Here is a 10,705-nt window from a genome sequence, read left to right as displayed (position 1 = left end):
TACTCAAGTGTGCCCTGTCCATGTACTCTCCCTGCCTCCACTCACTGGAACATTACATTAATTATCTCTTGCTAGGAACTCCTTCAATTCATGTGTCAGCCTGGGCGCCTGCCAGCCTACTTCCTGGTGCTCCTACTATTGCTGTACAGGTCAGCTTGATCACTTATGGGATGTACAGTGCAATCCTAACCCCCAGGATAGTCCAGCACAAGTCACTTGTGCTGATCGGGGGGTGTCACAAACATGCTGTAAGGCACGTCTGCACCAACTTTAGAGTCAGAGAGGCTAGCGCAAGGAGTTGCGTTGGCCTCCCCCTACGGGATCCAGGCCTGGCAGTGTAAGTTTGTGTTGGTTGAGCTCGGAGTCGGGGGGCGGGTGTGGGGAGGCCAGGGAAAAGGCGAGGTGTTTTGGGGGGAGGGAGGGTGGTGGGCATTCCCGGGCTGGGCAGGCGGGGAGCGGGAGGCAGACCATTCCCGGATGGCGAGAAGCAGCCTGTTCAGAGGCTTTCATCATCAATCATTGCAGTATGCCTGGGATGATGAGAACTCAAGGGAGAGAAAGATTTTGCTTCCCCTAGAACTGGGTGAAGAGTTTCCAGGATATTATATTGCATATGACACTGGGTACACAATCCACTCTGATGCTGCTGTATTTGCAAGTGTTGTACATGCTTTGGACAACAAATAATGAAATTGTTTGTGTAGGTTCAAAATCATATAACAATGAATCATAGACTTTTGAAATAATTTAGCATGATACACTCAGTAATAACATTTCATATTGAATCATATTGCAAGATAATATCTACCAGCAAACTATCATCAGTCGCTGAAAAAATAAAGCAATAAAATTACTTGCAAATAATTCATTTAGGGCCCAAATGCACAGCAATGCATTTGTTAGGGAAAGGAAAGTTCACTTCCTCTGAGGAAACAGGAGCCTTCTACAATTGTTTTTCAACTTCCCCATGGCTCCTTTCACCTCTTGGTTTCTCAGAGTGTAGATCAGAGGATTGAGGGCAGGGGTGACCACCATGTAGAATACGGAGGCCATTTTGTCCACCTGGGAGTTGGAGGAGGGCTTCATGTACACAAAGAAAATGGGTCCATAGAAGAGACCAACTACCATCAGATGAGAGCTGCAGGTGGACAGAGCCTTACTACCACCTTTCCCAAAACGACTACAGATGGCGGCCAGGATGGTGGCATATGAAACAAGCAAGAGCAGAAAGGAGGGTACAGCTGCTAGCCCATTACTTACTATCAAGACTATCTCATCAGCATAGGTTTCTGAACAGGCCAGCTTAATTACCTGTGGGATGTCACAATAGAAATTATCCAAGACATTCGCTCCACAATATGGTAATGGGGCCATGACCACTACTTGGACAATGCCGTGAATGAGTCCTCCTATCCAGCAAAATATGAGGATACTGAAGCAACATTGTTGGTTCATGATGGTTGTGTATCTTAGTGGGTGGCAGATGGCCACATAGCGATCATAGGCCATGACAGTGAGGAGGAAAGCTTCTGAACCTCCAAAGAAGTGTTGGCTACATATCTGGGCCATGCAACCTCCAAAAGAAATGGTTCCGCCACTGTTCAACAGGTCAGTCACTAGTTTTGGGGATGCTATAGAGCCCAATGACATATCAAGGAGGGACAGATTTGCAAGGAACAAATACATGGGGCACTGAAAGAGCCTGGACTCAGTCCACACCGTCAATATGATAAGCGTGTTTCCCAGGAGGATGGTGATGTAGCAGGTCATGACCAGAGTTAGAAGGATGAACTGAGCAGAGCGAGAGCAGGAGAAGTCCAGGAAGACGAACATTGTAACTGTGGACTCATTCATCTTGACGGCTGCTTCTACTCTGGTGGAACACTGTTCACACTTGCAGGTCCAGCTCACCTCACAAAACCTAGTAGCTTCCCCTTCTGGAGTTATGAATCAAGTTCTTACTCTTACTTTCAAGAACAAGATTCTTATTTCCTTGTTCGAATCCCTGCTTTGCAATGAAATTTGGTGAACCTTGGCCAGTAACAGTTTTATGAATGCCCCACTGATTGCTTGCAGCTGTGAAGCAGAAGCCTTGCTATTTGAAATCATTTCACCATACACTGAAGGTGGTGGGCTTGGGACTTTAGTATACTAAAACTGTGTTCTGCTTTGAGCAATGTTCCTTCCTCCTAGGAGAAGGAGAAGTCCAGGAAGACATACTTTATAATGGTGAACCGATTCATCTTGTTGGCTGTTTCAAGAGAGAAAAAACAAATAGGATATTTTCAGACTTTCGTGGTCGCAGTTCAACTGTTTCTATTTACACTGGAACACTGTTAACCCTTGCAGGTCAAGGTCACCTCACAAAACCTAGTAGCTTCCCCTTCTGGAGATAGGAATAGAATTCACAAGTTCTTACTCTTACTTTCAAGAACAAGATTCTTATTTCGTTGTTCGAATCCCTGCTTTGCAATGAAAGTTGGTGAAGCTTGGCCAGTAACTGTTTTATTAATGCGCTACTGATGCTCGCAGCTGTGAAGCAGAAGCCTTGCTATTTGAAATCATTTCACCATACACTGTAGGTGGTGAACTTGGGACTTTGTGTATACAAAACCTGTGTTCTACTTTGGTGTGAACTGTTACCCTGCACATGCCTGATCGCGTCTGATCTCAGAAGCTAAGCAGGGTCAGGCCTGGTTAGTACTTGGATGGGAGACCACCTGGGAGATACCGGGTGCTGTAGGCTTATACCATAGTCTTTCGAGACTGAAGGTTGCCAACCATGTTCTACTTTGAGCAATGTTCTACTAGGAGCAGGAGAAGTCCAGGAAGACATACTTTATAATGGTGAACCGATTCATCTTGTTGGCTGTTTCAAGAGAGAAAAGACAAATAGGATATTTTCAGACTTTTTTGGTCGGAGTTCAGCTGTTTCTGTTTACAAGCTTCTGAGGTTCTAGACCACATTCCATGCAAGCTGGATCTTGACAAAACATCAGGGAGATCAAACTTGCATGGAATGTGGTCTAGAACCTCAGAAACTTGTAATTACAAAGAAATAGGATACCTTTAACACTCTAGGCCAGGGTGTCAAACTGAAGGCCAGAGAGCCGAATGAGGCCCACAAGAGCCCTTTACGTAGCCCTCAGGCTGTCCCAGCACCACCATCAGCTACTCTCAGCTGCTAAGCTGTGCTGAGGAGTCACTGCTGAAAGGGCAGCCATGTGATAATTGAACTCTCACATATCTTGAAAATATGACCAAGAATTGCATATTTTCTCTTCTGTCAGTTGTGGTTGATGACCTGCTTCATGACATCACTTCCTGCTTCATGACATTGGGCCTTCAGCAAGCCTCATGAATGCTATTCAACCCACTGTATAAGTTTGACACCTCTGCAATAAGCCAGTGATTTTCAATCTTTTTTCATCCCATGGCACGCTGCCAAGGTGCTAAAATTGTCAAGGCACATCACACTGCTGGTGGGGGGTTCACATCCCCCAATGGCTCTACTAATAAAATAACCCTCCTTGAAACTCCCATGGCACACCTGCAGACCATTTGCAGCACATCAGTGTGTCTCAGTATACTGGTTGAAAATCACAGCTGTAGACTCTGGTCACCTCACCTCCCACACCATATTATCTTCTTGGAACTTTTAATAGAATCCACAAGTTCTTGTTCTTGCAGCCCAGTCCTCTGCTGGGCTGGGCTGCATGATGCATGGCTGCTGAACCAGAGTCTGTTTCATTCTGGGCAGGAGGTCTGGTCTGGGCAGAAGGTCTGGTCTAGAGGGTAGAGCCTCCGTCTGTCTGAAGATAACATCCACAAGGTCGCCAGTTCGAGGCCACCGGCACCGTGCGACCTTGAAGCAGCTGACAAGCTGAAGCCGAGCTATTTCATCTGCTCTGAGCATGGGAGGATGGAGGTCAGAATGTGAAGCCAGATCGGAATGAAACACCTGAATGTAGTCGTTCTTGAAAGAAAGAACCTTCTTTCAATTGTAAAAATCCCTATTTAATAAGGGATTTAAAGAAGCCTGCCTATGTAAACCGCCTTGAATAAAGTCTTGAATAAAGACCAAGAAAGGTGGTATATAAATATATTATTTATTATTATTATTATTATTATTATTATTATTATTATTATTATTCTGCAGGCTAGCTGGAAGGTAGGCTAACTGAGAGACCTAAGTAATGAGAAGTCTTATGAGCTTGTTCCCCGCTGCCTGGTTGCCTTTGGGTCTCCTCAAGGTTACACCAGCCATCTTGCTGGTGTGGCTTTCTTTAGCCTTTCAGAGGCTGTCAGATCAGTGATGGGGACACAGGATCCGGCAGATACCACTGCCCCTGAGATATGTCTCTGTCCCGTCATGATCCTCCCCAGTCCTGTCTCCAAGCTCCTCCTGAACTTCTTTCTTCACTGCCCAGGGTCCACCAGAGGCTGATCTGTGTAGCATTGTCAGGGCATGAGGCCTTCTGGGCCTTGCCCTGAGAGTTTCACTCTGTAAACCAGCAGAGATGTTGCTGTGATAGCAACCCATATGGTACCCTGGCTGCCTGTGTTTTGGGGGGGCAGTGAAGTAGCAGGGAACCTTGGAGGGCTTCCGGGGGGACTGCTAAATAGATGTGTTTTTCAAGTGCCTCAACAATGAGGCACTCTTCGTTGCCAAGAAGAAGGAATGAAGGCTAAGAGCTTGAACGGGGGGGGGGGAGGTCTCTTGAAACGGCAATTTCAGAGATTTTCTCCCTGTTTGCTCCGTGCTGAATCACATTGTATCCCGGACGCCATCTTCGGAGATGATTCGGACAGCTGGGAACTCCCCCCCCACGGCCTAGATACAACAACATGACAGCGAAAAAAGCTTTAAATTGTGAGTAACCAGCTCCTTAAAAGGCTATAACAAGAACTGCAATCAAGAGGTTGGAAGGAGGAAAAGTTAACTTTAAGATTATTTACGTTGGCTGGTAGCCACCCAGAGGGGAAATCAGCGAATCTGGATTTAAAGAAACCCTTGCTGGAGTAATTTTCTCTGTTTCGTAATAAGGGTGACTGCAAGAAAAAGAGAGACAAAAAGATAAAGATCACCCTGCTAAATGGCATGCATGGAAAAGAAATAAATAACTAATCTTCAACGGCTGAAATAACTTTTACTTTCCTAGCAAGAAGGCTCAATTCAGGCCTGGTCATTTAAAGGCATACTACAAGTAATTTGACAGTGTTATTGACCTGGATTACTGATCCACCCCTTTTGGAAGAAGGGATACAAGATAAAGACTTGGATGACTCTTCAATTGTTTGACTGATTTGACATTGTTATTGACTGCAAGTGGAATATTGACTTACCCTTTTGGATATAAAAATTGGAAATTAGCCCTACAAGAAGGTGAAACAAGATAATGAGAGTTGGTTGTTTTTTTTAATTGTTGGACTATTTTATCTCTGTTTTTTACAGCCAGAGGTATTTCGGCTTGATTTGCTATTGATAAGAATGGCATTCAAAAATTTAAAGGATGTTAGTAAAAGTCAGGCCTTATTAATGGATTTGTTGTGGGATTTCAGAAGTGAAATGAAGCAACAGGTCAGAAAATTATCTGAAAAAATGAAGCAAATAAACTCCTCCCTGACAAGCATGCAGGAACAGATTACAAATAACAGATAAGAAAAAAGAATGAGTCAAATGTTGGATGAAACTAAAGAAGTGGAGATTTTTGAAATGAGACAGGAGATGGAAAAAGCAACCGTCATTATCAGAATTAAGAATTTTAAGGAAGAAAAAAGAGGAAACTTTCAGACAGTACATTGTTTCAAGAAGAGGAAGAATTTTGGGATTAAATCCAAAAAGAACAGAATGAAGAAAAAGAAAGAAGAAAAGAGAGGGATTAAGAAATTTAAGAGAGTTAAGAAGAAAAAGAAGAAGTGGAAGGAGCAGTGGGAGGAGCAAGAAGGAAAACACCAATAAGACAGAGGACAAAGAAACTACTAAAACAGAAAGTCAAAATGACTGAACAACAAAGTAGAATTTTTTTTCTCTTTTGTAGATATTAATGGACCGAATTCTTTTTAGAAATGAAGAGTATTCCATTAATTATGTTAAATCTAAGTAGATGTAAATGGAAACTTGGAACACAAATATTGCGAAAACTAAAGTGGTATTAAGATAACTAAAAGGGTTATTCTTTAAAAAGGAAATTATATACAATATTTTATAGATGGCATTTAATTCCAGAGAAAATAGTAAAAATGTACCCTGGGTCATCAAACAAATGCTGGATAAGTAAAGAATTGAGGGAATTTTTTATTATATGTGGTGGATATGCGAAAAAGCAAAGAAATATTGGGAAATGATATATAAACTGTTACAAGAGATATTGAAGTGTGTATTACCATTTAAACTGGAAACATTCCTCTTAAGTGCGACATCAGAAATTAAGTCAGATAAGAAATATGTTATTCTAAATATTAGTTTAGTGGCAAGAAGAGCGTATAAGTTAAAATTTGAAGCCTTTTTATGATCGGATAGATAATTTTAGATAAAAAATATTGATTGTTTAGTTAAATTATTAATCAGTAGATTAACAAATATGATAATTTTTGTATTGATGAATAACTTGTTTATAGACATTATCATTTTTTTTTTGACTAATGTATGTTGTAATCGATGGCCAATACCCTCATGCGTAACTTGTGTAGTCCCAGCCCTAAGTCTAACCGATTTTCCTTACCTGTATCTGTAATAAATAAACTTTGTTAAAAAAAATAAATAAAAATAAAATAAAGACCCCAATACTAAATAGTACTCACCGGTTCAGCGCTGGTGCCCACTGTCACAAACATGCTGTTGCGAGCACTCAGTGCCGGCCCAGAACCAGAGCTAGCCCAGTGCCAGTGTCACAGGGACACACCCCGCAACTGGGAGGGCGTGCCTCCAGGGACCCAGCCTGGCTCGAGGGGCTCACCTGCATGAAGGGGGGAGGTGACCTACCTGGACACGAGCACCCCGCAGCTCAGCCGGCAGCAGCCCCAAGCAAGACGCCCGTCCTTCCTGCAGCCTGACCTGGCCCAGGGACGCCGCGGACAACAGAGGCAGAGGACCCGCCCCTTGGCCCCAGCGACGGCAGCGGCCGTAGGGAAGGCATGCGGGAGGTGCCTTTCCCCTGCAGCTGCCGTGGGAGGGGGCTGGACAGCAGAAGGTGAGGATTCCCCGCCTGGGGGAACCTGGGAGGGGCGGAGCCTCATGGTCGGGTTCCCATGGTCTCACCTGTCCTAGAAGAGGCAGGGCACCAAAGTCTGAGGCAAAGCCTCATAAGGAGCTGGGAGGGCGAGAAAGGGAAAGGCAGAACATGGGCAGGGAGGACGGCTCGTGAAGGAAATGAGGCCGCCTCTTTTTGCCCCCAGGAGAGCGAGGTGGGAGCCCAGGGAGAAGGGAAAATGGGCTGGACAGGCCCTGGAGGAGGCCCTTCCACCTGGCACCCCTGGGCAAGTGGAAGAGGGAGGAACCCGGCTGCCCTCCCCAACACTTACCCAGGCTTACCTCTGGAGGCTCCAGGCGCCAAGCACCGGACCAGGGATGCTCCGGGACTTCTTCAGCCAGTGAGGCAACTTGGCGGGGCATCTGCGAGGAAGACGTGGTGGAAGGAGAGAAGAAACCTTGTTAGCTGAAGGGTGTTGTAACGACTCTCATGAATGTAAAGATACTTACCCGATTAAACTGTATCAAAAGGACCTGGACTGCTGCCTCTGCTTCAGCTCAAACAGCGGGTAGGTGATGGGGAACCCCAGGGGGGGAGGCAGCCCCCAGAATGGACATAACAGCCAACCAGTGTTTTTATGTCAGTTTCTTTGCAGGCATCAATGAGAATGTAACATAATTTTTGTACTGCCATAAGACAACAAATATCAGTGACACAGAGGGTAATATACAACTCTGGTTGGCTATGTCTTTGTAAGCCAAAAGTATTACGAGGCAATAGATATCACAAAGTCATGCATAATCATACAAAAGAACTAAAAGTAATAAAGGGGGTAGGGCTCCTATGGTAGACTTCTGAAAATTGTGGCTAACCCAATTAAATTAGGTAAGTAATGTTCCGAATGCAAAGGTATTTTCTTTATCTGAATTTGTTTTTCCTGATCTGGAATTATAAGAATCTGGATTTGAATCTCTCAGGCACACAACTCACTTGGTGAAATCAAGACTATGCAACATAAAGTGATATACAGGTCCAACCTTGTTATACATGGATTTTTTATACACGGATTTGACTCAACATGAATGGCCCCTGCAAATGAGAAGGAATGTGCTGATCCCTGGGGAAGGGGCAAAAATGCATCCCTTTAAAATCACAGTTAAAAAAACTGCTTTTACTGTTGTAGAGAGATAGTCATGCAAGCGATTACAGGTATAACCTAATTATCCACAGATTTTTCTATCTCAAAGCAATGAGAAGGGCAATTTAAAGGAAAACAGTAACAATAGCCTTGTTAATGGAATAGAGGGCAGCTAGCTTACAATCCATCAATCATTCTCTCTTCAGGCTTCACTCCCATTCCCCTTGAACACATGAAAGAAGGCTAAATGTCAGTGATTATCACCTCATCCATTCTTTCCCCCTTGCTGGGGCTCCTGGTGAAGGGAGGGGTTGCTGCCTCCTAGTGAAGCCTTTCTAAGCACATGGAGAGAGACGGATTGTCTCTGTGTGCATTTCAAAAGGTCAGCAAGGCTGTTTTTAAATCACTGAGGAAAAGAACTTTGATTTTTAAATTGATTTGCTTTAGTGCGATTTTGTTTTTTGCCATCCACGTGAGTTCAGGGAACAGAACCCTCAAAAATAATGAGACTCAACCTGTACAGTCAGTTTTTATTATCTGCTAGGGTTAGATTCCTGGAAACCCTCATGGATAGTGAATTCGCAGATAATAAACCATTGATCCAATGGGATCAATGGGGGTAAGCAGAAGGGGTACCCTCCCTGCCATCAGAGGAATCCAACAGCGAACCTCAGAAAGCCAGCAGACTGCAGCAGGAAGTGCCAAAATACATCTGAATGCTGCAGAGACCTTCCAGAGGCTGCAGGGACCTTTGGGATGGCACCCGCAACCAGTGCAGACTCCTTTAAAATTACCAGCAGAAGCTTCCACTGTCCATCTTAAAGGGGTCCGTGCTGGTCACAGCCACTATTCTGAAGGTCCCTGCAGTCTCCAGAAAGTCTCTGAATAGCAGATAATGAGAACAGAGGTGCAGATAATGAGAGAAGGTAGCAATTCTGCCTCGCCGTGCTCTCCTCCCTGTTTTGTTGCCTGTCCCAACCTTCCAATTCATTAAAGGTCTCTGACCAAGAGATTGTCAGCTTGTGATTTCTATCACAGAATCTGTACGCTTTAGCCCCAGATTCATAGCCCAAAAACGTCGGTTTTAACGCTTTGTCCGCTTTTTTTCGTCTAAATTTGTGGGGGACATTAACCCAGGCTGACACCCCAAATGTGCGCATGTGCTTCAGAGATGGGGGTCTCCCGTACAACGCCTCGTACGGAGTTTTATTTATGGCGGATGTCCATAGACGATTTAACAAATAATTTGCTGTTAACATGGCTTCTGTCCAATACCTCCTTCCCAGGTTTGAGTCAGCTAACAGCACACACATTTTCATTTGCAATAAACCATTCCGTCTCTCAACCATTCCATTTTCGGCAGGCATGCCCCTATTAATCAACCTTTGGCGTATGCCTTGTGCTCTTAACCAGTTTTGCAACTCAGAGCACGTAAATTCTGTCCCACGGTCGGTTTGAAGTTCCCCAACCTTGTGCGCGTAGTTGCGCTCTACAAACCTCACCCACTCACAGATACGTTGACAGGTTTGTGATTTTTCTCAAAGTAGATAACAGAAACTGAACCTGCTAAAGTGGTCAATTAAAACTAAGACATATTTTGCACCCCCGAAGGATTCTTCTAGGGGGCCAATAAGGTCAGCATAAGTCAATTCGAATGGACAGGACGTTCGTCTATCGCTCTTTAAATTTACAGGGCACGCCTTTGACTTAACCCTCTTGCAGGTCTGACAGTCAAGATAATTAGGGCATTCATCGAATTTTACACCACAGGCATTTTGCACTGTTTTCTCTAGAATTGCGTAAGAAGGATGACCAAGTCTTCTATGCCAGAGATGGCAACAGTGAATATGGTCTGCCTCATTTCTACACAAGTTTGTGGCATTTACAGAAGGTGTTACTTCCAAGACATAGAGACCACCTCTTTCAGTGCCTTGTGCACAGACCTTATTTCCCTTTAAGACCTTGCAGTGCCCATTTTGAAATTGCACACAATATCCCTGTCTGTCCAAAGCAGCAACACTCAACAAATTGTGCTTCAGTTGAGGGACATACAATACATCAGTCACGGACTCACCAAACCCTGGCACTGACACTGTGCCCTCCCCTTTAACCGGGGAGCTGAGTCCATCTGCCAGATTCACTGCAGCTCGAGCAGCTGGCTGCAGAAATGTAAATAGTTCCTTGTCTCGGGCGACGTGCTGACTGGCCCCGCTGTCGATCAGCCACTGGTGCTCACTTTCCTGCTCCACCACCTGGACCACCGAGACGTTGGAGCTTTTGTAGCCCCTCCGACGCCTCATATCCTTCCTCCCTGTACCTCGATCCTTCAGGGAGGGACATGCACGTCGCAGGTGTGATGTGGAACCGCAGGCGA

The 10,705-nt window shown here is 44.7% G+C and overlaps 1 protein-coding gene across 1 annotated transcript; it reads right to left on the bottom strand.

The window, feature by feature from the left end:
- Positions 1–915: 915 nt before the first annotated feature.
- Positions 916–1,854, bottom strand: LOC136653911 (olfactory receptor 4Q3-like). Its single transcript, XM_066630782.1, has one exon. The coding sequence runs from the start codon at positions 1,852–1,854 to the stop codon at positions 916–918; it is 939 nt and encodes a 312-aa protein (XP_066486879.1).
- Between the last annotated feature and the right edge of the window lie 8,851 nt (positions 1,855–10,705).

The sequence above is a fragment of the Tiliqua scincoides genome, chromosome 5 (genome assembly GCF_035046505.1).
Source record: "Tiliqua scincoides isolate rTilSci1 chromosome 5, rTilSci1.hap2, whole genome shotgun sequence".
NCBI classification, from domain to species: Eukaryota; Metazoa; Chordata; class Lepidosauria; order Squamata; family Scincidae; genus Tiliqua; species Tiliqua scincoides.
Note: the sequence above shows the minus strand (reverse complement) of the source record. Positions and strands in the feature narration are given on the sequence as shown.